Raw genomic sequence first — 27,628 nt, forward strand, 5'->3', positions numbered from 1 at the left:
GATCGAACCCCCGTGGCCCCTGCAATGAAAGCATGGACTCTTAATCACTGGACTGCCAGGGAAGTCTCAATGATAAATTGTTGGGTTTTTTTTCTTTTTTTCTACTTAAACAAATGGTGATAGCAAACATGACTGAAAGGCTTTAGTACAAAAAATTTTAAAAATCCAATTATCTGACTTATGACTTATTGACAGTAACATCCTGATGATGCATCTAACTATGAAAGATTTTAAGTATTTCTTATTTTAGCCTCAACAAACTGTTTCAGATAAAATTTTCAGAAAAGGGTAATATTTCTCTATAAACGTGGCTTTTGACTCACCATATACAAATTTTTTATAACTAACCTGCAAACACTAAGATTTGATTGTTACACAATTAAACTTATAAATTCAGTGTCTGAGATCTCTAAGAGTTGGGAATTAAAAGGGCCAAGGAATATAATTTAATGCCATATAATACAGAAATATCACAATGGGATGCATGTGGTAATTAGATTTATTCTTAAAAAAATAGTAAGTACAACCTTATATCAGTAGAATTTCACAGACTTTTCGGATATTTGATTTTTGGCTTATGATAATTAAGTGTAAACCATTGCTTTGAGTGCTATTTTCAACATACAAAAATCACACTTAACTTAAGAACATTTATTCAATAATTTAAATTCCTCAGAAAACATCAAAAATGAATTACCATTATACTGTAAACATAATCAATATAAATCTTAAACTTGAAAAAAAGAATACAATCCCCAATAGCATCACAAATCTCACCTCCTTCAGAGGCACATGTATATCAAAATTAATAAAAAGATCTGAACAGAATTGACCTGTCAGTTACAATAAGGGAAAGAGGAAATTTTTTAACAGGGATGATCCCAGGAAGATTACAGCTGTGAAAGGTAACGAGGTGCCTTAAAATTTTCATTTGAAAATTCTGTGGAGGTTCATTAATGGTCCATTCAATTATTCAGATTTGATCGTCTCAGGAAGCAGTCACCAACAGCAATTCCGGGATGCTAGTTGGAACTTGCATTTGGAGGGTTCTGTATTAATGGTGCACAAGAAAAATACATTATTAAACCTCCAGGCAAAGCCTTCACCTCCTCCAAGAATTCTTTTCTGACAACTACCTTCTTTTAAACCTGCACTTTGGACTGAGTTCCCCTGCACATTTATACATGCTATTGTAATAAGAGAAGAAAAAACCTTTACGGAGAACAGCGAGGCCACTCTATAAACAGAGTGGCTTCCCCACCACCCTCCAGATTAAGCACACACACGCCTGCACACACACACACACACACACACACACACTAAAACAAAACTCACAGCTGCCTTCAAAGCTTGATCTAGATCATCCAGTAGGTCTTGTTTATCCTCTAAGCCCACTGAGAGTCGAATAAGTGTGTCACTAATTCCAAGGACTTCTCTGTCACTCTTAGGCACTGATGCATGGGTCATGATTGCCCTGGAAGAAAGAGTGAGCAAATTTCTGATCACTATATTGTAGCAGTGGAGGCATGTTTCTGTCTCATAAATTGCAATTATTTTCAAATTTTTTTCTATTCTAAATATCAAATCCTTCATACATATACCTGCAATGTTTTGTAAACAAAAGATTGAGGAATTGTGAAAATTATCTTTTCTAGTCATGCTTTTAAATGAAAACCACGATTTTTTGTTGTTTTTATACCATCAGTGAGGTATACTCAATCAGAAACTGAAAGTGCCAGTCAAGTGCTCGCATACAGGAGGGAAAGACATAGCTTTCAGTGTGTAAATTTTAACACCTACCTGAATGAGGCCTTGGCCAGAAGTCAACACCCCATGACCATCCAGCTGTACTTATAAGAGGCCTCTTGGACCAACAGCTGGTCAGAATTAATTCTGTTTGGATCAAAGGATCAGTCCAGAATTGGACTTTCTGAGGCAGATCAGGGAAAAAACAACCTAGGATTGCTAGTAGCAATCACTAAGCACTAGGAATTAACTTCAACTCACAGTTCATGACACAGAGGCCTCAGAGGATGTTTAAAACCATCTAGTAACTCACTGTCAACATTGACCTGTGTAAGGGTAGAGCACCTACTATGGGTCAGGCACTACAGTAAGAGCTGGGAAACCAAGAAGAAGGAGAGATTATTTTTACTCTAGGTAACAAACCAGAAGCTAAAGACTGACGATTCACAAAACAGAACAGTCTACGGTGAACATTAAACAAGTATGGACAACAAGGGTTGCTGGAACTCAGTGGAGGCTGAATTTCTGTGGGCTGAGGTATCGTGGAGGAAAGGCTCACCGTCTTATTGAGCACTTGAGTACACTGCCCCCACGCCCAGCCCTCCCTCCCCACATCCAGCAGAAGGAATCACTGTCTCCTACCCACTTTAGGCCCATGGAAAGAAAATCTTAGTAAATGAATATTAAATGAATAACCTCTTTTATGACTCTAAGGAAGTGATGCTCATAGTAAATGAATATCCTCTTCTATCACTCTAATGAAGTTTTACACACAAACATCCTCCTAAAAATTTCTTCCTTTTTAGGTTTCTAATTCCCTGAAAGAGAGTGAATACTCAGAAACAAGAACTTAGGCCTCTGGGAGCAAAAGACAGGTATATGAATCTCAGCCCCTCCACATACCGGCTGAGTTGGACTTGTAAGTTACCAGTCCTCAAGTCAATTTCCTCATCTGGTACAGTGTTACCAACATTTTACAACCAAGGAAACTGAAATGGAGAGTGGATAAGTGAGTTTTCTAAGGCCACTGAGCTAACACATGTTGTTAGGCTGAGAGACCGACCCAGTACCCGCTGGCTCTGCTTCTCTCTCGCTGATTGCAATGCTGCACTGGTTGCAGCATTGTTGGGAGACTTGAAATGAGGAGGACAGAACAGACAAGCTCTGACCTAAATTTATTCTTCCACTGGCATTGGGGTTACAGCCTAGCTGGAGTGCCCAATGGCCAAGCAACTTTAAACCAAATCCCTAAATAAATCAGGTGAGGTCTACTTTTAAGAGAGTCTTAAACTAATACACACTGTATTACTACAAAAAATAAACCAATTTCATATGCTGAGTGTGCCCTCTTGTGCATCCAGACTTACTAGCAGGCATCTTCCTAAAAGACTAACAAAAACTTCTCTGTCTTATCTTAATTGTTTGAATCATTATTTGGGCATCATCTTTTTAAGATTATGAAATTGCCTGACTCTCCCCATGAACTGTAAACTACTATAACAGGACAGGAAATGTGCCTACATTCTTCAGTTCAGTTCAGTTCAGTCGCTCAGTCGTGTCCGACTCTTTGTGACCCCAAGAATCGCAGCACGCCAGGCCTCCCTGTCCATCACCAACTCCCGGAGTTCACTCAAACTCATGTCAATCGAGTCGGTGATGCCATCCAGCCATCTCATCCTCTGTCGTCCCCTTCTCCTCCTGCCCCAATCCCTCCCAGCATCAGAGTCTTTTCCAATGAGTCAACTCTTCCCATGAGGTGGCCAAAGTACTGGAGTTTTAGCTTCAGCATCAGTCCTTCCAAAGAACACCCAGGGCTGATCTCCTTTAGAATGGACTGGTTGGATCTCCTTGCAGTCCAAAGGACTCTCAAGAGTCTTCTTCAACACCACAGTTCAAAAGCATCAATTCTTCGGCACTCAGCTTTCTTCACAGTCCAACTCTCACATCCATACATGACCACAGGAAAAACCATAGCCTTGACTAGACGGGACTTTGTTGGCAAAGTAATGTCTCTGCTTTTGAACATGCTATCTAGGTTGGTCATAACTTTCCTTCCAAGGAGTAAGCGTCTTTTAATTTCATGGCTGCAGTCACCATCTGCAGTGATTTTGGAGCCCCCAAAATAAAGACTGACATCCCTGACATTCCTCAACACATAGTTATTTCAGAAATGTTTATGAAAATTAAAACATAGAAATATACCATGCATCTAATACAGCTGAAAATTAATAGCTAATGATATTGATTTATCTGTGCAATAATTATAATACATGGTCATAGAAACTCACCTCCCTGCTCACTGTTTTTGATGCAAAGCCTCAAGAGTGAAGTTGCTAACATATTTCTGTGTGACATTTGATCAATCAGCAAAACTTTCTGAATCTTTGTTTCTTTGTCTGTAATATAAGTTGCTGGACTCCCGGATCTTGGGTTTCTGTGTTTTAATATCCTCTGGTGCTTTGATAAAATTCGATGAATTAGCTAGGTTAGATAGTGAAGGGCCAGGAATACTAAGTTAGATTTGGGGGTTTATCTCATAGAGCCTTTTACCCCAGAGAAAAGAAAATAAATGGACCTGATGGTAACTAGTAGGGCTCTCCTCTGACAAATAAGAATGTGGAGGTATTTGATCAGAAACACATTCTCTGAGAGCTTTGAAATCAGCCCTTCTAGTTCAGTCTTCAACCTCCCTTATAGGACAGAATTGGGTAGAATAAGTAGCCCTGGTTCAGAGGTCAGAGAACCACTGCTGAAATCTTCTTCAGGCAAACAGAGGAAAAAACAAAACTTGGGAAAACACAGCTTATTGATCCCGGTAGATTTTTAACAGGGTCTGCATTCTCTTGTGGAGAAGGCAATGGCACCCACTCCAGTACTCTTGCCTGGAAAATCCCATGGACGGAGGAACCTGGTAGGCTGCAGTCCATGGGGTCGCGAAGAGTCGGATACGACTGAGCGACTTCACTTTCACTTTTCACTTTCATGCATTGGAGAAGGAAATGGCAACCCACTCCAGTATTCTTGCCTGGAGAATCCCAGGGACAGAGGAGCCTAGTGGGCTGCTATCTATGGGGTCGCACAGAATCGGACACGACTGAAGCAACTTAGCAGCAGCAGCCGCAGCAGCCATTCTCCTGAGTTAAGAGTCCATTCCAACTAGACAATGCCATGCTGCCCTTATTGCTAAATAACTTGAACAATCACTGATTTTATCCTACTCCTTTCTCAAACAATCATTACGGCTGAAATCAAATTTAAAATACTGAGAAAAACAGAAATATACTTACGGAAGCTCAGCAAGACTTTCGTATCCTCCCAAGCTTTCAGCCAGAGTAAATAACTATGGCAAAAAAAATAAAATAAAATATATATACATATATATATATATGTATATATATAAAAATTTAGATTCTCCACTAAAATAAAAATACTAAAAAAAAAACTAAAAATAAATGTTTTTAATACAATGACCCTGCAATGCGAGATGGAAAATTGTGGCAATTATGAATAATTACTACAAAATAATTATTACAAAAACTACAAACTGGATAAAAACTTGGAGAAAAAATGAAAATAAAATCCATAACAATGAGGCCATTAACAATTGATCTCACCAATTAGACATATGGCATGTTAACTTTTAAAACATTAAAAGTTGATCAAAGTGAATCTTCTATACCTTCCTCATTTGACCTCATATAAAAGTAAACCTTAACATGAGCTCTCAAACCTCAGAATTATTACATTTGAGACCCAGCTCTGTGGTTACCCTTTATATAAAAATCTCTTAATATCTTTTAAGTTATACAAACTTACTCACTAATATGTACCATTTATCAAATGAATATATCCATTTAACCCCATCCTGGAGTAGAAAGGAAAACTCAGTTGTTGCATTTAGTGTTACTGTGTGTTACAGAATTTTACAAACATGTTAAAAGTTACTTTCACAACTGTATGCAATTAAATGTACACTACTATATCTCTGATTTTAGAAGTGGACAAATTTTAGAACCAGTAAGACTTTGACTAATCTGGCAGCATTCTTTCTTTTCTTTTCTTTAGATTTGTAGCATTTTAAACTCAGAGTCTTAAATACATGACTGCATGTGCTCAAAGTAAGCCCAAAGCATGGAGTTACACAGGCCTCTCTCCCAGGGCTCTGGAGAGACTCCTACCTCTGTGAACTTTAGACAAAGGCCACCTTTCCCTCACTCCAGGCAGACACAGCCTGAGAGGCACAGGGTTCGGGAAGTCATTCCTAGGCTGGATTTCAGTACAGTTTTTCAGCAGTGCACTGACACAGTACTGAGGTTTTTCATAATATTTCATTTGAAAAGGCAGTTAGTTCACTATAAATTTAAAAACAAATGGCTTAGAACATTCTGTCTCTCTCAAATGGATGAAAGTCCCTGCAGAGTTAAGAAAATGAACATGTTCTATCTGCTATTGCATCACTCTTGCTTCAAGTGATTTTCTAACCCAATGCATTTCATGACAAAGAGGTTTGTGGATGTGACCTGCAGATACAAACACATTAATCTGAGTTGGGTGGAAGTGAGAAGTAATGAAGACCATAACGCTATAAGAAGGCCTTAATGTCTATAAATTAAAAAACGATTTTGTAAAGTTACCTTTAAGTTCTGGAGGAAAGTTTCAGCATGTTGAAGAGAGCCCTTGATATAAAAGGTGACCATCCCCGGGCAACCTGTGCACTGACGCTTGGCCAGCTCATGCTGAGGATGAGAAGGCAGCCCTGTAGTCATAAAGTATAATGAATATCTCATTTCAGAGTCAAACATGTAATTTCAGGACAACAACAACAAAAAATCACTGTTCATTTAAGTCAACTGCAAATAAGGCTAATAACAGGCTTTATGCCATGTTCACATCTGACCTCTTGTTCTGGCCCCTGTCTATCTTGTGAAAGTGGTTCAGTCATGTCCAACTCTTTGCAACTCCATGGACTGTACAGTCCATGGAATTCTCCAGGCCAGAATACTGGAGTGGGTAGCCTTTCCCTTCTCCAGGGGATCTTCCCAACCCAGGGATCGAAGCCTGGTCTCCCGCATTGCAGGCAGATTCTTTACAGCGGAGCCACAGGGGAAAACCAAACTGCCATCATTTTGACCTATCTTTTCTAGTCTCTCCTAGCTCTAGCCATGCCAGCTTTCTTTACACCAGTGGCACTGAACTCTTCTTTTATCTTGGGACTTTTGCACATGCTATCCCTTTAGCCTGGAACATTCTCCCGCTCACTGCCCCCTTCCCTCTGTTAATTATATCCTCTGTAATTTCTCACTTAATATCTGTCTTATGCTTCAGGCTAACTCCATGAAGAGAAAGCTATTTCTTTTGTTAATAATTGGATCCCAGATCCCAGTGCAATGCCTGGCCCATGGTTTGCAGTTGATAAACATTTATTGAAGAAATCTGAATTGCCTTGTCCAGGCACTTTTAACAAATGCTAACCCATTTCCTCAAGGCACAGTCCAAAACTTTTCTCCCTCTCTCCATTCAAATACACACCAGTCAACAGCTCTTTACCTAGTGTACATATTAGGGCATTTAGTCTCATTTGTATTTCTGCCTTGGCTTACCTAAATGCCTTAAAGGCAGGGATCAAGCATAATTCTCCTTTACACCCAAGACTGTATGAATGCACACCTCAAAAGGGTTTAAAATAACTATTTACTTATGACCACCACAATATAAAAGTCTGGTAAAATAAATTCAAAGAGTGGCAAAATGATAGGATACTGAAAGAGGAACTCCCTAGGTCAGTAGGTGCCCAATATGCTACTGGAGATCACTGGAGAAATAACTCCAGAAAGAATGAAGGGATGGAGCCAAAGCAAAAACAATACCCAGTTGTGGATGTGACTGGTGATAGAAGCAAGGTCTGATGCTGTAAAGAGCAATATTGCCTAGGAACCTGGAATATCAGGTCCATGAATCAAGGCAAATTGGAAGTGGTCAAACAAGAGATGGCAAGAGTGAATGTCGACATTCTAGGAATCAGCAAACTGAAATGGACTGGAATGGGTGAATTTAACTCAGATGACCATTTTATCTACTATTGCGGGCAGGAATCCCTCAGAAGAAATGGAATGGCCATCATGGTCAACAAAAGAGTCCGAAATGCCGTACTTGGATGCAATCTCAAAAACGACAGAATGATCTCTGTTTGTTTCCAAGGCAAACCATTCAATATCACAGTAATCCAAGTCTATGCCCCAACCAGTAATGCTGAAGAAGCTGAAGTTGAACGGTTCTATGAAGACCTACAAGCCCTTTTAGAACTAACATCCAAAAAAGATGTCCTTTTCATTATAGGGGACTGGAATGCAAAAGTAGGACATCAAGAAACACCTGGAGTAACAGGCAAATTTGGCCTTGCAATACGGAATGAAGCAGGGCAAAGACTAACAGAGTTTTGCCAAGAAAATGCACTGGTCATAACAAACACCCTCTTCCAACAACACAAGAGAAGACTCTATACATGGACATCACCAGATGGTCAACACCGAAATCAGACTGATTGTATTCTTTGCAGCCAAAGATGGAGAAGCTCTATACAGTCAGCAAAAACAAGACCAAGAGCTGACTGTGGCTCAGACCTTGAACTCCTTATTGCCAAATTCAGATTTAAATTGAAGAAAGTAGGGAAAACCATTAGACCATTCAGGTATGACCTAAATCAAATCCCTTATGATTATACAGTGGAAGTGAGAAATAGATTTAAGGGCCTAAATCTGATAGCTAGAGTGCCTGATGAACTATGGAATGAGATTTGTGACCTTGTACAGGAGACAGGGATCAAGACCATCCCCATGGAAAAGAAATGCAGAAAAGCAAAATGGCTGTCTGGGGAGGCCTTACAAATAGCTATGAAAAGAAGAGAAGCGAAAAGCAAAGGAGAAAAGGAAAGATATAAACATCTGAATGCAGAGTTCCAAAGAATAGCAAAAAGAAACTAGAAAGCCTTCTTCAGCGATCAATGCAAAGAAATAGAGGAAAACAACAGAATGGGAAAGACTAGGGATCTCTTCAAGAAAATCAGAGATACCAAAGGAACATTTCATGCAACGATGGGCTTGATGAAGGACAGAAATGGTATGGACCTAACAGAAGCAGAAGATATTAAGAAGAGATGGCAAGAATACACAGAAGAACTGTACAAAAAAGATCTTCACGACCCAGATAATCACGATGGTGTGATCACTCACCTAGAGCCAGACATCCTGGAATGTGAAGTCAAGTGGGCCTTAGAAAGCATCACTACAAACAAAGCTAGTGGAAGTGATGGAATTCCAGTTGAGCTATTCCAAATCCTGAAAGATGATGCTGTGAAAGTGCTGCACTCAATATGCCAGCAAATTTGGAAAACTCAGCAGTGGCCACAGGACTGGAAAAGGTCAGTTTTCATTCCAATCCCAAAGAAAGGCAATGCCAAAGAATGCTCAAACTACCACACAATTGCACTCATCTCACACGCTAGTAAAGTAATGCTCAAAATTCTCCAAGCCAGGCTTCAGCAATAAGTGAACCGTGAACTTCCTGATGTTCAAGCTGGTTTTAGAAAAGGCAGAGGAACCAGAGACCAAATTGCCAACATCCGCTGGATCATGGAAAAAGCAAGAGAGTTCCAGAAAAACATCTATTTCTGCTTTATTGACTATGTCAAAGCCTTTGACTGTGTGGATCACAATAAACTGTGGAAAATTCTTCAAGAGATCGGAATACCAGACCACTTGATCTGCCTCTTGAGAAATTTGTATGCAGGTCAGGAAGCAACAGTTAGAACTGGACATGGAACAACAGACTAGTTCCAAATAGGAAAAGGAGTACATCAAGGCTGTATATTGTCACTGCTGATTTAACTTACATGCAGAGTACATCATGAGAAACGCTGGACTGGAAGAAGCACAAGCTGGAATCAAGATTGCCGGGAGAAATATCAATCACCTCAGATATGCAGATGATACCACCCTTACGGCACAAAGGGAAGAGGAACTATAAAGCCTCTTGATGAAAGTGAAAGTGGAGAGTGAAAAAGTTGGCTTAAAGTTCAACATTCAGAAAACGAAGATCATGGCATCCGGTCCCATCACTTTATGGGAAATAGATGGGGAAACAGTGGAAACAGTGTCAGACTTTATCTTTTGGGCTCCAAAATCACTGCAGATGGTGACTGCAGCCATGAAATTAAAAGACGCTTACTCCTTGGAAGGAAAGTTATGACCAACCTAGATAGCATATTCAAAAGCAGAGACATTACTTTGCCAACAAAGGCCCTTCTAGTCAAGGCTATGGTTTTTCCTGTGGTCATGTATGGATGTGAGAGTTGGACTGTGAAGAAAGCTGAGTGCCGAAGAATTGATGCTTTTGAACTGTGGTGTTGGAGAAGACTCTTGAGAGTCCCTTGGACTGCAAGGAGATCCAACCAGTCCATTCTGAAGGAGATCAGCCCTGGGATTCCTTTGGAAGGAATGATGCTAAAGCTGAAACTCCAGTTCTTTGGCCACCTCATGTGAAGAGTTGACTCATTGGAAAAGTCTCTGATGCTGGAACGGATTGGGGGCAGGAGGAGAAGGGGACGACAGAGGATGAGATGGCTGGATGGCATCACTGACTCGATGGACGTGAGTCTGGGTGAACTCCAGGAGCTGGTGATGGACAGGGAGGCTGGTGTGCTGTGATTCATGGGGTCGCAAAGAGTCGGACACTACTGAGCGACTGAACTGAACATGTAAGTCTGCTAATTCACATTAGTACTTAAAGATTTGTGAGAAGTGAAGGAATTCCAAAAAAGGTAAGAGAATTTCAGGGGAATTTTGTCATCAAGTTTTAACTTGATAAGTATAAAGTCTCAATGTATATCAGATAAAAGTTAGAGCTAGTACAGAACAGCAGACTGATAAGATTGTAAGCAAATCAACTGGAAAGTACAAGGTTATAATTCTGGAATGTTGTCAATCACTAAGTCAGGTCCAACTCTTCAAGCAGAGTCCAGGCATCCACTAGACTATTAGACAACTCTAGGCTAAAGAGCACATCTATCTTCTTTACCATCAGACCCACATACAGCAGCACTCAATGATAAGTGGACAACAACAACAAAAAAATACATGAAAGCACCTAACTTACAAATGTTACATAAACAGAATGCAAGGGATAACATGTAAAATCCTAGAGTAACCACATGTGCTTAGAAAGCAGATTAACATACCAGGATAAATAACCTTTTCCACCTGAGGATTCGACTCCAAAAACTGAGCAACTGCCATTCCGTTTTCGAAATGCTTCTCCATGCGGACTTGTAGAGTCTTCAGACCCCGATTGCAGAGGTAACAGTCAATAGGAGATGGAACTGCTCCAAGAGCTACAAAACGAATATGTCCTGGGTTAGTTTGAAGGTGAAGACAGACCCAGAAAAGCCTCTCACCACTCTTTTTTATCATAGTGACTATGGGAAGCTAACAACAAAGCCCAATATTTGAATTTTAGTGGGAAAAATTAATATATCAAGGAAGAAGCATGAGAACGAGGCATAAAACATGCTTAGAGAAATGGGCTTTAAAATGAGAAGGGAAATGAATATCCTAAAAACAAAGTACAAACACAATCACATAAATTTTTCAAATATGAACATCAATAGTCCTTTCCATGATTTTAATAAAAGGACACACTGCACATAGCTTAATCTTATATTTCTTTGAAAGAGTATTAAAGCACACAGAAAAAATAGCAGTTCAGCTTCTATTATTCCTGGGTGTTCTACCAACATTCTACTAATATTTAGCTTCTGTCTAAAGCAGCCTGTGGTTTCCTAGGCCTCCAGGATATAATCATTCCTTCTTTTTATAAATGAAAGGAACTTAGCACACAATAAATTCTGGTTTCCATCATCAGTGCCCGCTTTTGTTGCTCTAACATTTTTTCCCTAGAAGGGGATTTTTATTCCTAATTATACTGATCTCTGTCAAATCACATTGGTTAAAATCGAGTATTTTTCAATAAACCCTTATGGACACCTGAGATAGTAAACAATCTAAACAGAAAACTGATATTTAGATATCTGTTGAAAAATACAAGTTTATATCTTAAGTACCATTTAAAATTAGATATCATTCCAGATATAAAAGGTATAGTATAAGAAAGCCATCATTCCAAATGTTTAAAAAAAAAAATCCATTGTCTTAAAACTAAAAATTCATTTGGGCTTTAACAAATTGTGATCAAAGTTGACATGGATTTGAAAAATAAGAAAACATCCCTTGGCCATGCTGTAAAGCTCTATTATGCTATAAGAAATAGTATTTTTATAACTCAATTTTTCTTTCCTCTAAAAAAACCAGAATTTTCCTTCTAGTCCCCATTTCTTTGTAAATTAGTGGAATGCTATCACTTCACAACACTTAGTGGAAATACAATATCTAATGTAGTCACTTTGAGAGCACAAGGGGAAATTCAGGCTTTTTAATACTTACAATTTTGCAAGAAACGGAGCCTATCATGAAGGCTCTCAGAATTCAGTGACACTAAGCCCATTACAACATCACTGTGGCCTAAAAACAAAACCAAAAAGCTTTAAGTTAAAAAACAATGTATAAACATTATTCCTCAGCTTATAATTTCTAAAATTAGACTTTGACTTGAAAAAAATCTCTGGGGAAAAGCCTTATAGAATAAGTTTAAATATACTTTACTCAGTTTGGTAGTAGCAAAGGCTATATCTAAAACAATAAAATTAAAATCCTATAAAATATAAGTGTTTCTTTGTAAGCTGTCAGCAGGATAAAATCTTTTACAGTAAATTTTAATCCTTTGCTGATGTATCATGAGCATAGTTTTGTCTGCTATAAATGAAGTCCTATATTTAATCAAAGGATAATTCTCTAACTTTCTACCTGTGTCAGAGAAAATCTGTATAATAGTAGAAGAAAAAGGATAAAAGGATAAAGCCTTATGCTATTATCATCTATCCATGGAAAAGAATGAAGTCTAGACTATGCATGTCTTACCATTCATGTATTTTGTTGCTGAATACATACAAATATCAGCTCCCAGAGACAAAGGCCGCTAAAAGGAATAAAAAAAGGTTTTTATTTTAAATGGGAAATCACTTGAAAATATCCTGCATTACTTACCTATTTACTATTGTAAATTCCACCCCTATTTTAATTTTTCAAAAATACGTACATCTTAAAATTTTCCAGGACCTCTATTTACCTTTCCCTTGATATCATCTTTCCCTTTCCTCCCTCACACCAAATAAAACTACAAAAGTATTGGATTCATTATTCAATCCAAAGGCAGACGTTTTCTGGAAATAGCAGATAACACAGGTCAACAGGCCTTCTGAACTTGTTTCTTTAGAGCAATTGCTGACTAACCCCTAAATTTATTACCTACAGAAGACATGCTGGCATTTTATGACTCAGTAAATACACAGAATGGTTGACACAAACACTTAGCAATTGTTATGTCAAGTAAATGGAAAACTAATTTGCTTAGGTTTTTAATCATTAAAACCTTAGTGTATGCTATGGTTATTCATTTTATTTGTCACGATCTTGACTCTTAATTACTCTTTTATTATTCTAGTTTTGTCAAGTGTAAAATCACTTGTACAGAAATGTGTTTAGATTGGTTTCCCTCACCCAATTTTCCTGCAAAGTAGTTCTTTAGTCTTAGATGTCTTTATTTACAGTGAAAATTAATAACCAACTTATTCACTAAACAATATAATATCAACATCTTTTCATTTAAAATTTCTTTAAAATAAAGTGTGTGTATGTGCAGGTGTGTGTGTGTGTGTGTGTGTTTAACCTCACCATTTGGAGGCTGGGGGACTTTTCATGTAAGTTCTCAAAAATAGGACATTTTAAGTAAAGCATTGCTCAAAGCACTCTGTACATATGTGTTTACTCATCTCTAAAGTGATGGGTCAAATTAGACAATGTGTGAAGACTGTTCCAGTGCCAACATTCTGTAAACCCTATGGTCAAAATGAAAAATAAAAGCCTGTAACTAACATCTGTTGATCTCATTATGCTCCAAAAATCATGTTAAATAGTTCACATAATTTAGTGAAGCAGTGTTCAAAAATACTTCAACTCAGTAAAATCAGTATGTTTATGGCTCTAATTGTACAGACAAGGAAAAGGAACTGAGAAAAATAAAATAGATCACTCAGATTTTAAAAACTGGTAGAGTCAGAACTCAGACAACTAGAATCCAGAGATTCTACTCTGAAACTTTATGCTGGTATGTCCATTTTGCCTTTTGTGAGACTTGCAGAAGATCAAGAAGACAAAAGGCAGGAAAAGAAAGAACATACCCAGTTTTCATGAGGGTAAAACAAAGAGAGGATCTTTTCAGATTTGCTTTGTGGAACCAATGCATGTGGTTGCCTAGGGACAACGTGATTCTGATTAATTCAACTGGAATGAATCCAGATTGAAAATTGCAATTCCTGGCAAATGGAATATGATGTGGGCTTCAGAAAAGTGGAAAAACTGGACCTATTTTAGTGACAGTAATATGAGAAAAAGGGCCAGGCCTGATGAGTAACCTGGGCAGGCTCAAGCTAAAACAATTCATGCAATCTCTTTGAGAATATACAGAACTTATGATGACTCAGACAGAGCAATCCTCTGCTGTATTAACTGCCCTACTCCAAGTGGTAGATGGAATAAGGAGCAGGTATAAAAACACCCAGAGTGAAAATCACTTGGGACAAACAGATGATGCCAGGAGATTTTTACTTGGAAACGGACTGCTTTACTTGAGCTAAGAGTCAGCTGAAGTTGTATCACAAGCCAAAGGTAGACAGATGGCACATGAAACCATCTGAATACAATGTAACCAGGAAATGTGTTTTCAGAAAAGAAAGATGAAACACAGTAGTGCCTTCTGAATAAAACGGACTAAGGTGAAAACAGCTTTGTGCAAACTCCCAGGGAGTCAGTCCCTCACATGGAGGCAGCAGCCTGGGCCAACTTCAGGGACCGATAACAGAAGAAGGGAATGTAAACTGTTTTAGCTTGTGAACATCAGCCTAATTGAAGAGCTGAAGAAAATGAGCTGGGCTTTTAGGAACTCTACAGAATACAGGTGAACTACAGGAAGTGCAATAAGAATGACCACAAGGTACAGACAGAAAGTAAAGAGCAGGGAGATGGTAACTCCTAATAAGAAAAGGAAACAGTTAAGTTACTCAGGGAAAGAGAGGTAGAACATGTGGGGAAATGGCAGACTACTAGGCAATTATAGAAAGATTCCCAAGATGACCTACCAAAAGGAGCAAAACAGAAAGGAAAAAGTACAAGGTTAAAAATAAAGGGATTGAGGATGGATGGGAGGGTTTGAGTTGGGAAGAGATGTATGAAAAGGAATAAGCAGGAAAAGAGTTTAAAAGGAGAATGATAAAGGAGCTGCACAGATACAAGGTGATACATAGAATACGAATTTAGGATACAAGTCAGGTAAAGATACAGAAGGAATGGTCTATGAAACATGAAGAGAAGACAAACTAGAAAGAAGGAAGGGAAATGGAGAAATAAGATGTGTTTTTATCTGGCTAGCCTTGCAAATAAAAGGAAAAGAAAAGCTATACTCAGTGACGTTTCCGTACACGATGGACATCTGCAGGACTTATAATGACATGTATGTATATATATACACACAAAACTGACTTAGAACCAACACATAAACATTGAAGTCCCTACTATGTGTAAGGCACTGACATATACAATCATATAATAAGAACAGGTCTTCAGAGAGTTTACAGAGAACCTAAAAGCTTTAATGAAGATAATATTTAAAAAACACAAAGTCCCATACAATATACTAGCCTAGGGTTGAAAAAATATTAACTCATGGTAGGAAAGATCCAATTTCATTCTTTGTCTAATCAATAATTGTGATTAGGTTTCATGTAACTTAATGTAAACAAGTCCTTCCTCTCCTAATTACAAGTACCTGTATAGTCTACCAATTATGCTAAAACTATTACTTTCATTTACCTGGAAATATGCTGACATAAAAGTGTTATCCACAACCAAAATGATGTCTCCATGTTTATGGACCGTATGTGCGCAGGCTTCAATGTCAATCATCTTCAAGCTAGGGTTTGTGGGGGTTTCAATCCAAACAAGCTAAAACAATTCAGTAAATGACAATAGTTTGTAAAAATACACTAGACAAACATATATCTCATGCACTGTAACCATCTGGGAGGCTACACGGGAAGACCATGGAGAATGAAGTTTAAAGGTCTGAATCTGAATCCTAGCCCCATGAATTTCTGAGAGGTCATCACAGCTAAGTAACTAACCCTCTATGTTCTCCCAATTTTTCATCTGTACAATAAGGTTGATATCATTTACTTTATACAGTAGTCATAAGGATCAAATGAGATAATGTACATATAAGCAGAAGAACACTCAAGTTAATCACTATAATTATTTTCCATTAAAAAGAGGATGAATTCCAAAGACATACTCCAAAGTCAGGGAATTTTGCTCTCAAAGATAAACAAAAGATTGTGTAAGATTACATTCTGGAATTTTCAGTAAAGAGAACTATTTGATACCAAAAATATTATGACTAGTAACTTAAATAATGTCAGATGCACTAGAAACTACAAAATAAGTCTGCAGAACCTAAAGAAGAGCACGGGTTTTGGAGTGAGGAAGAGAAGTGACACATACACAACAAAAAACCCGGCCAGAGCTCACTTAAGAGATGGTATCATACTATCTGTCTATCCAAAACCTAGCACAATCCCCACATCATGTATGTTTGATAGTTATTGAAAAGACCAAAGAACAGAATTCTATTTGTTAAACAAGCTGCTACTATTTTGATTGACATTATCTACTGTGCTTTGCTTTGCTTCGTTGCTCAGTCGTGTCCAACACTTGGCGACCCCATGGACTGTAGCCCGCCAGGCTCCTCTGTCCATGGGAATTCTCCTGGCAAGAATACTGGAATGGGTTGCCATGCCCTCCTCGAGGGGATCTTCCCAATCCAGGGATTGAACTCAGGTCTCCCGCACTGCAGGCGGATTCTTTACTGTCTGAGCCACCAGGGAAGCCTGACAGTATCTACAGCTTTCTTTTAAAAAGGGTTAATGATTCTTTCTTCATTGCCTATATAAATGAGCAAGTGATCTGGCTTAACACTCATCCTATTTTAGAGTTTTACTATAGAAAAGACAGGGTAGTTAAAATAATGCATATTCTACAAGAGCATAATTATTTGAGAACCTATAAAAATTTATTCCTGGGTAAGAATTTATCATTCCCATTCATAATTTTAAAAAGTAATTAAAATAAAAATAAGTAAATAAATACAAAGTAGATTTTATCTAGACTTTAAAAATCTACTTTAAATGATGAGGCAGATATATCAGGGGGGAAAATGTATTAATTCAAGTTGGTAAGGAACCACTACATAAAGTTCTGCTGACAAGAATTAATATACACACAATTTGCTTTCCTCCCTTAGAAAGACTCAGACCATCTATTTTAATATCTTTTCTCCCAAGGAAGAAAAAAAAAAGTTCCTTTGAAAACAACCTTAATCACTCAAAGAGCACCCTGGAGTTAATTTCAAAGTAATTTGTATGAAAAAAATTTTTTTCTCTTTTTTAGCATTCACAGCAACATAATCTTGAGTACAAACCTTTTAATCATTAGCAAAAAGTTGGAAAAGGCTGATACTTATAAAAGATGCTGGTCCTTCTTTTCCCCATGCAGAATTTCAATGAGGTTCCAAGAAAGAATATCACATATGCCATTCATTCCTGCACAAAACATCTTCCAGTGGCATACAAGCCTTCCCAGGACGGAGGCTAAGGATCGCCTGTGGCCCTTCTGTGCTTCTATTATTTTGCTGAAGTATCCTTCAGAACCCTTAACGCTATGCTTATTAGGATTTGGGAGTTTACAAGGTTCCTTTCTATAACCCAAACTCTGTGATGACTTCTGTTACCAATACTAGCTTGGTAATGCAGTTAAGAATTGTCTGCTTTTGCTAACAAATTTTTTAACTGTCATCATGTATTGGGTACCATAATAAAGATTTCATATGCCTTATTATCTCTGGAGGAGGGTATGGCAACCCACTCCAGTATTCTTGCCTGGAGAACCCCATGGGCAAAGGATCCTTGTGGGCTACAGTCCATGGAGTCACAAAGAATTGGACACAACTGAGCAACTAAGCACAGCATATGCCTTATCTCATTTAATTCACCCAACTACTTTTTAATAAAGCAGGTAAAATTACCCCTATTTAGTAAATGAAAGAAATGAGACTTTGATTAAATACTTTGCCCATGATAATACACCAACTATGATATAGAATTAGAATTTGAATCCCACTACAGAATGCATGTACCTAATCATTAAGCTACAGTATCCAACAGAAGTCAGACCTATCCTAATCTTGATGGCTTCGAATAGCTTCCAGGAAAATTGGTTATTTAGGTTTAAATTATGCCCTCAAGTAAACAGAAATGATGAAAATTTAAAAATCACAAGGAAAAACAAACTGAAAACTGAATTACCTTGGTTTCTGGTGTAATAGCTGCCTCTAGCAATTTGGGTTTGGAACAATCAACAAAAGAAATCTTTAATCCAAATTCAGTTGCCACCTGCCTGAAGTACCTGTTTGTACCTGAGGCAGAAGAGAATCAGATAAAATGAAAAAGAACATTGTATTTGGAAATATTCATTCCTTAAAAGTATAAACACTTTAAAAATATGAGGAAGTGTCAATCACCAATAAAGAAACAACCAAAAGCAAGTCTACTTTATTTGAACCTTCTTGTATGCTAAAGAATGTACTCAGTTGCTCAGGTGGGTCCATGCGACCTCAGGGACTACAGCCCTCCAGGTTCCTAGGCTCATGGGATTTTCCAGGCAAGAACATTGGAGTGGGTTGCCATTTTCTCCTCTAGTGGATCTTCCTGACCAGGGGATCAAACCTGCATCTTCTGCATTGGCAGGTGGATTCTTTACCACTGAACCACCTAAAGAATATAGGGCTTTAAGCCACACTAAAGAAAATAAGGCTTAAATTTTAAACTAAAAGTATGAGTCAAATAAAACACACTTGATACCCACATCAAGTGGCATGAAGCAAAAAATGTTTCTTAACAGTCTCTACTCTTCAAACATAAAGTGGCATGCTCCCTAAAACATCAATATCTTTTTCTAACAATTCCTTCCTAGTATTTAAATCTAAAATAAATGAACCAAAATCAATGAAATGTTCAAAGTAAATTTTCAGACCGATTATACTTTGGTAATAGAAAAGAACTAGTTATTATCCTTTGTACTTTCTCAATATTTTTGTTATGTGGTTCTGAAAGCCTTAAAAGAAAAATGAGATCATGTAAACCAAACAACTAGAGTTTTATAGTGAAAGAAGATAAATCATTCAATTTAGAATAGTTAATTTTATAAATACTGATCTGGATTTAAGGTTTATATATGCAAAATTAAAGAAAAATTTACCATTATTGACAGTGAACCAAAAAAGGAAGAAAGAACTTTATCATCAAAGACTCACTAGACCTTTGGTAGACTCACCCTAGGTAATGTGAGATTGAAAAAGAATGTAAAGAATTGTTTAAAAAAAAAATCAACAGCAATTTTCAGATTTTGTACCTAGGTTTATCAAGATGTTTTAACAGTGTATTATAATAGCATCTAAAGGTTTATTTTTTCTGTAATTTCAATTCATCAAACTATCATAGGGAGCTATGATAAAATAGAAAGCTTTTTACAAATTTCTGAGAGGGATAAAATGATTATTAAGAGTAAGTCTCTTCCTTCAAAGAACTTACAGATTTAACTTGTTCAAACAGGAGATAGACAAAGTGATAATATTCTAGAAGTGATCTTTTAGTTATCTGGATGCACATGGAATATATATGTACATATATGCAGAGTACATCATGAGAAACCCTGGGCTGGAAGAAGTACAAGCTGGAATCAAGATTGCTGGGAGAAATATCAGTCACCTCAGATATGCAGATGACACCACCCTTATGGCAGAAAGTGAAGAGAAACTTAAAAGCCTCTTGATGAAAGTGAAAGAGGAGAGCCAAAAGTTGGCTTAAAGCTCAACATTCAGAAAACGAAGATCATGGCATCCGGTCCCATCACTTCATGGGAAATAGATGGGTAAACAGTGGAAACAGTGGCAGACTTTATTTTGGGGGGCTCCAAAATCACTGCAGACGGTGATTGCAGCCATGAAATTAAAAGACGCTTACTCCTTGGAAGGAAAGTTATGACCCACCTAGATAGCATATTCAAAAGCAGAGACATTACTTTGCCAACAAAGGTCCGTCTAGTCAAGGCTATGGTTTTTCCTGTGGTCATGTATGGATGTGAGAGTTGGACTGTGAAGAAAGCTGAGTGCTGAAGAATTGATGCTTTTGAACTGTGGTGTTGGAAAAGACTCTTGAGAGTCCCTTGGACTGCAAGGAGATCCAACCAGTCCATTCTGAAGGAGATCAGCCCTGGGTGTTCTTTGGAAGGACTGATGCTAAAGCTGAAACTCCAATACTTTGGCCACCTCATGCGAAGAGTTGACTCATTGGAAAAGACTCTGATGCTGGGAGGGATTGGGGGCAGGAGGAGAAGGGGATGACAGAGGATGAGATGGCTGGATGGCATCACTGACTCGATGGACATGAGTTTGGGTGAACTCTGGGAGTTGGTGATGGACAGGTAGGCCTGGCATGCTGCGATTCATGGGGTCGCAAAGAGTCAGACACGACTGAGCAACTGAAATGAACTGATGTACATTAAAAAAAAATTTTTTTTTGCTGTTGTTTTGAACACAAAAATCAGTTTTACTTAAAGATAAGGGCAACTAGTAGTCCTTACCTTCCCACTTACCACCTTATATAACTAGCATTTAAACAATTTGGAATAAAAGATCTTAAATTTGTATCCACACAGATAGGCTACAAAGAGTAAGGCCCTTTGATCTTAAGATTAAAATGATAAATGTTGAGTACAGTCTTAAGCACATTTTTTGGAGAAAAAGGTCCATAGCTTTCATGGGTTTTCAAAAGGGTCCCTAAAAAAAAAAAAATTAAGGAGCATGGTGCTTAAGAGTTGGGTAGAGTTAAGCCCTTTGAGAATGACCTGGGCTATAGACATTTTCACTGCAGGAAAAATTTTAAATTATGTAGAACACTATCTCTCTAAATACTATCTTCTCTAGAGCAGAGTATGTCTCAAATAGGTCATCCCAGCAGCTTAAATGGGATTCCCAGGTGGAGGGCAGTAAGAACCCACCTGCCAATGCAGGTGATACAAAAGATGTGGGTTTGATCTCTGGGTAAGGAAGATTCTCTGGAGGAAAAAATGGCAACCCACTCCAGTATTATTGCCTGGAGAATCCCATGGACAGAGGAGTCTGGCAGGCTACAGTCCATGGGATTATAAAGAGTTGGACATTATTTAGTGACTGAGCATGCATGTGGCAGCTTAAATAAAATTGTTATTAAACAATCAGTTTTATAAGCAGTTCTCGAGTGTAGACCCCAGGTGTTTCTGCTCCTCCTTTACCAAGTGTGGAGTAGCATGGAGGTGTTCATCATATTTTGAAAAGATAATCAATAATCCAAGTAGCAATGTTAATACAATTCAGGAACCATTTTATTGTCTTTAAAATAACAGCTGAAACAGCATGAATGAGATAGGTCACCTACCTCCATACACATCATCCATACAAATAATCTGGTCTCCTGCTTTTAAGAGATGGGTAATGGTCACAGTGGCTGCTAAACCTGAAGCAAAGGCCAAACCTAAAATAAAAACCAAGCTAGAGTAAGCCAAAATGCCAGGTTAAAAAACACCTACAGTATTTATTTGCATTACTTTAAATCCCTCTCTCTGCTGACTAAAGGACAACCATCACTACTGAGTCATCAGAAATCCCCTGATTAATACCATTACAAAATCCTCCTTTCTATTTCAAAAACAAAAAATACTTAATTCTGCTTTGGTTATAGCAACATCTCTCTGAAAAGCTTCAAAGAAATAATTGTTTACAAAATTCTTAGTCAAAAGATCAATTGCCAATTAAATTACAGTTTAAAAATATCAAACTCTAAAGAAATTTCAAATTTTAGGAAGAGAGCTAAGATACGATTCATCCATTAACTATATGATATTCAATTGAGCAAACATTTTAACAAAATTCAAAATCATACCTGAGATGTGTCTGATAAATTTAAATTTTACTTAAAAAAATGTTTTAATGTGGATTCTCTTCTAAACATATGTGATCTGGAATCACATATTGAACAGAAATAGTGAAGTTGAACAATAAAAAAAAAACTGGCACTGTACATTAGACCCTGTAAAGGAAAACATCCTATAAAATATCAATATATCACCTTGATGATAAAAAATCACCTGTGACTGATAGATGGGATATCCAATTAACTTGAAAAATGTAATTATTTCAAAATTTTCTCAGAAAAGTTGAGGTTGGCATTGCAATTTTCTACCAGGCAGATTCACAGTCCACCCACGAATTCATATAGAAAGCTAACCTTGAAATCCAATTCAAAACAACCATGTTTTCTGCAGCCCACCTGTAGAGTGTCTAGCATATGAACCCTCAGCTTTTATACCCTCTGTGGGAAATGTTCCCCATACAGTATTAAATTTCAGAAATTTGGTGTTTAAAACATTCTCTCATCTAAAAAAAAAGAAACCCCAACAACTCATGTTAATATTTCTAATTCTTACACTCTTGCTGTGAGAAAACTCCTAAGACTCTTATTTTCTAACTCATTATTCTGCCCTCATTTAGTATCATTTGTATAAAAAATACAAAGATGATTTAACAGCCATTCATTCTATTCACGGAAAGAATACTAGATCTGAGGAGTTAATTCGTAATCTCTGAAAGCATAGTATCAAGGACACCTGGCTATTGCAAATGTTCCTTGGTCCTATTCTCGGGCCCCAGTAACAGCAGTTCTAGATTCCCTAGAACTTACTCATAAATTTCTCATAATTTTAAAAGCCATTTATACTTTTTTCCTATGGAATGACTATTCAAATCCTGTGTTAATATCTATATTGGTTGCCTTCTCATTAATTTGTAAGAGATTTTTATATTGAAAAAGTAGCCCTCTGCTTTAAAAAAAAACACACACACACACAATGGCAGGTGAATGAACCAGAGCATTAAAAAGTTTATGTTCTCATGCATGGTGTTGTAAAACTTGGTTAATTTGTATCTATTTATATTGACAGCTCCAAGTGAAGAGTAAATTTACATGAATACTAAGTGACACATTCTGCCATTTTGCCTCTATTCAGATTTACTTTCACTTTATAGCTACACATATACATATGAAGTCCACGGTGCAACCAGGGCAAACAATTCAATGTCTTAGAAAAATAAGAGTTTTGAACTAGCTGATTTCCTTATTTCTTTCCAATTCTACATTTCGTGCCTTTATGATTTTCTCTATACAAGTAAGAATGAATTCTAGATTTTACAAACTTTGAAACGAAAATCACTTACTGTACTTAGCCCCATCCAGCGCCGCCACTGCTTTTTCCAAGCAATTCCGGGTGGGATTTCCAGAACGGCTATACTCAAAACCCTGAAGGAAAGAAGTCAGAGTTCACCCTAAGAGATTTAAATTTATTATCAGAGTCTTAACACGGACATCTCCACAACTACAGGGGCATCCTACCATAAGGAGTTTCTGTTGTTTATCTATGACGTGTCTTGCCATTAGACACAAGAATGAGTAGTATGTCAGCCAAACTGGATTAGAATTCTGTGTCTGCCACTTAGGAGCTATATGCCAATAGATAAGTTACTTAATATGTTCCAGAATCAATCTCTAGACCTGTAAAATGGGAATAAAATGCAGGTATCTAGTTCATAAAATTGACATTAAGATAAAATGAGATAATGTATAATAACTTCTTTGCATGATGCCTGGCATGTGCTAACCACTGGGATAAATGGTAGTTCTTATTATTAGCATTATTATTATGTTAGACTCATCTCTACCCATTAATCTAGGGGTATTAGGAAACAGGAATCACCTGAATCAACAAAGTAAACCTATTTCTAACCTGCATGTCATTTCCTAAAAAATAAGTGATGCAAGTTCTGTTTAGCATCCAGCAGGAAGATATGCTTACAAATGCCTGAAGTTCAGGTCTTAGTTCTACAAAAGTGACTCAGAAAAGGGAGTCATTCTCAGCAAAACAGCTCTACACAATCCTTTTTTAAAATTTGCATTATATTCCTTTTACACATATGGTACTATACTAGCTGAAGTCACCCAGTCATTTTATTTGATTTATTTTTATTGAGGTGTAGTTGATGTACAATATTACCTTGTTTCAGGTGTACAACATAGTGACTCACAATTTTTAAAGGTTATATTCCACTTATAGTCATTGTAAAATATTGACTATATTCCCCATGTTGGTACTATGTATTCTTATAGCTTATTTATTTCATATCTTAGTATTTAACCTCTTAATCTCCTGCCCTAACTTCCCCCTATCCTTTCTCTCTCCCCACTGGTAACCACAAGGTTCTCTATATCTGTGAGTATGGATTTTTTCATGTTGTTGCTATAGTAACTAGTTAGTTTTATTTTTTAGCTTTCACATGTAAGTGATATCATATAGTATTTGTCAGTCTCTGTCTACATCCAGTCATTTTATTTAATCCTCACAACCTGCTCTGAAGAAACTAAAGCCAAATGTTACCAGGTATGTCAGAGCCGGAATTCAAAACCAGGATTTAAACACTGACTAAAAATCCTATACATACTTTTCTCCTCCTGCTTCATACAGCACATAACAAAGCATAACCACTTTTTACACCTGGTTCTGATTCAGGAGCTCCCAGTACTAATTACACACACATATGCGTGCATGTGTGCTAAGTCACTTCAGTCATGCCCAACTCTTTGTGATCCTATGGACTGTAGCCCGCCAGGCTCCTTTGTCCACAGGGGTTTTCCAGGCAAGAATACTGGAGTGGTTTGCCATGCTCTCCTCCTGAGGATCTTCCCAACAAAAACACATATATTACATAAAGGTATATGCTTCATACATATAAATATATATATATATATAAAATCTGTAGTTTATTTATTTAAGGTTTGTTGCCATGTTTTTGACAAACTGAGCAGACATATTTTATAGGGCTCCAGGAGATCCTCATCACTCTCCACCATCGCCTCCTTGATTCGACCTGCAGCTGTACTCCAGATGCAAAAAAACTGTTTGGAATCATGTGGCTACTGCCATGGAAAGGTAGCCCATGTCTTCCTAAATATTCATGGCAGAGATTTAACTTTGTGGAGAGAAAAGAAGCAAAACTTCCCACACTATCACTCATTCAATGGTTTTCCAAATGGAACTGAAGAATTAGATGCTTCTCATTTCAGTTCCTTGAGTTCTCTTTAGTGCTCTTAACTGATATATTAAAGACAGTAAGGGGAGTTTGGGGGGACTTCCCTGGTGTTTCAGTGGTTAAGACTCCCTGCTTCCACTGCAGAGAGTACAGGTTTGGTCCCTGGTTGGGGAACTATTAATAAGATCCCACAAGCAGCAAGGCATGGTGGAAAAAAAAAAAAAGAGGAGTTTGTGGATTTTATCACCTGGTTGACTCTCTGAAAACATTTAATTATTAATATCATAGCTAAATTATTAACTTTTGCATTAAATATTAAAGCTTGGGGAGCTACACATTCATGAATGCTTACACTGGGAAGGAACTTAAAAGACAGATGGTGTACACATTTTGATTACAAGTTACAATAGCTCAAAGTACCCTAAACAGAACTCCACATCACAAAACAAAGGGCCATGTCTAAAAGAATTTCCTCAACTTATATAACACACTAAAGAGGTGTTTGAAGTATTGATACAATCAAGGTTTTAGATTACAAAGTTTATTTAGTTACACTTGACACTGAACAACTCAAGAGTTAAGGTGCCAACCCTCTGCTCAGTGGAAAATCCATGTACAACTTATAGTCTGCCCTCCATATCTGAGGTTCCTACATATCTGTGCTTCTGCATCCCCAGATTCAACCAACCACAGGTTGTGCAGCACTGTAGTAGTTACAATTGAAAAAAAAAACAACGTATATGTGGACCCACACAGTTCAAACCCCTGTTGTTCAAGGACCAATGGTAATTTCTTTTGGACCTCAGCAACTTTTAAATACTACAAGATCCATCAAGTACTCTACAGAAGAAGAAAAAGCTATATGATTAACACAGAGAGCTTTCTCATCTATGACTCTGGGTAGGTTCCTTTTCTATTAAAAAATATACAATACTTGTCCTGCGCTCTAATCTGGTTGTTAAGGATCAAATGGAAAAAATGTACATGTGAACACTGCAAAACTACTAAGCAATTATAATGTATCATACCATATAGCTTAACTTACATATCAACAACTTACATGGCAGGTTCTATTATTAAAACATTTATTTACACAGGATAAGTTAAATTATTTATAAGTAAGTAGATAAGTTAAATTACTTCCTCAAGATTGCCCAGTTCAGAAGAGGTGCTGTTAGAATTCAAACCTAGGGCCTCTGACTACATGATTTATGCTCTTAATCACTAAGTCACACTGATGCAATGGGTTAGATTGTTGCTAACATAACTGTTAGTACAGCACTGCTGCTGCTGCTGCTGCTAAGTCGCTTCAGTTGTGTCTGATTCTGTGTGACCCCATAGACGGCAGCCCACCAAGCTCCCCCATCCCTGGGATTCTCCAGGCAAGAGTGTACAGCACAGTGTGGATTAAAGCCCAAGAGTGGGTGGTGCTCTAGAGCAAGAATGAATCCCAGCTCCATTACAATGGCCTTTGCAATAGACGCTTAACATCCCTAAACCTCAGGTTTTTCACGAGACAAATGAGAACTGAGTTCAGAATAGAATTGCTGTAAGGCTTATCTGAGGTAATATATGTAATACATATGATATAATGTAGGTATGTACTGATATCTGGCATACAAGCAGTACTCAATATCTATAATAACTATTGGAATAATACTGGGAATTAATAGCTATTGGGAAGGATCTTGATGCCAGGTGAGTTATGACTTAGTTTTTTAAGTTGACTTCTTACTATATCTTTATAATTTTTGTTGCTTACGGTAACTCAAGGAAGTTATGATAATTTTGACGTGCAAATCTGCCCTAATCACATGAATATCAGTCCAAATCTATACAGCAAGTTAGACAAACTGTTCCCTCTAGTCCTGCTTATCAAAAGAAATATGATCACTGAACCATCCAATACAAAGCTTTATTACAAGGAGGTTTACAGGTATCCTTACAGTAAACATTCTTCATGATAATACACAAATTACACCTTACAAATTACTTGCGTGCTTCTTAATTTATAAGCCATCTCTCTTTTACCGCCCAACACTGGACCGCCCCAGACAGACCCAGCTCACCGAGTGCTGGCCAGGAGCCCCTTGCTTGAACGTGGTGGACAGCGAGATAGGGGGCACTACAGCTTGGGAGGTCCATTGCTCCGGTTCTTGGCCCACGTGGATGGCCTGCGTAGCGAAATGCTGGAACCTAGGCAGGAATCCGTGTGGGGAGGCTTCTTTTTCCTGCATGCTGAGCTGCGAAGAAAGGAAAGAGTAAAAGAGCGAAGAAGATAAAACTATGAAACTGATGCGTCAGGACTTGAAAAAGACGGAAGAATCAGGTGAATGGGAGGTAAAGGTACTCAAGGGGAACCAGCAGCGAGTGCACAAGAGCCGAACCCTACCCCTCCGTAGCTGGGAGTTTATTAACCGGCCGGTAGCGTTGC

The 27,628-nt window shown here is 37.7% G+C and overlaps 1 protein-coding gene across 4 annotated transcripts; it reads right to left on the reverse strand.

Moving 5' to 3' along the window:
- Positions 1–481: 481 nt before the first annotated feature.
- On the reverse strand, positions 482–27,613 carry CTH (cystathionine gamma-lyase). Of its 4 annotated transcripts, none has more exon segments than NM_001024567.1 (12): positions 483–1,049; positions 1,336–1,474; positions 5,034–5,086; positions 6,381–6,502; positions 10,979–11,131; positions 12,240–12,317; positions 12,774–12,831; positions 15,780–15,911; positions 18,326–18,435; positions 21,494–21,589; positions 23,329–23,410; positions 27,264–27,569. In NM_001024567.1, coding segments are annotated over 12 exon segments (1,218 nt in total). In that variant the 5' UTR covers positions 27,432–27,569; the 3' UTR covers positions 483–1,022.
- Between the last annotated feature and the right edge of the window lie 15 nt (positions 27,614–27,628).

The sequence above is a fragment of the Bos taurus genome, chromosome 3, assembly GCF_002263795.3.
Source record: "Bos taurus isolate L1 Dominette 01449 registration number 42190680 breed Hereford chromosome 3, ARS-UCD2.0, whole genome shotgun sequence".
In the NCBI taxonomy this organism is placed as follows: Eukaryota; Metazoa; Chordata; class Mammalia; order Artiodactyla; family Bovidae; genus Bos; species Bos taurus.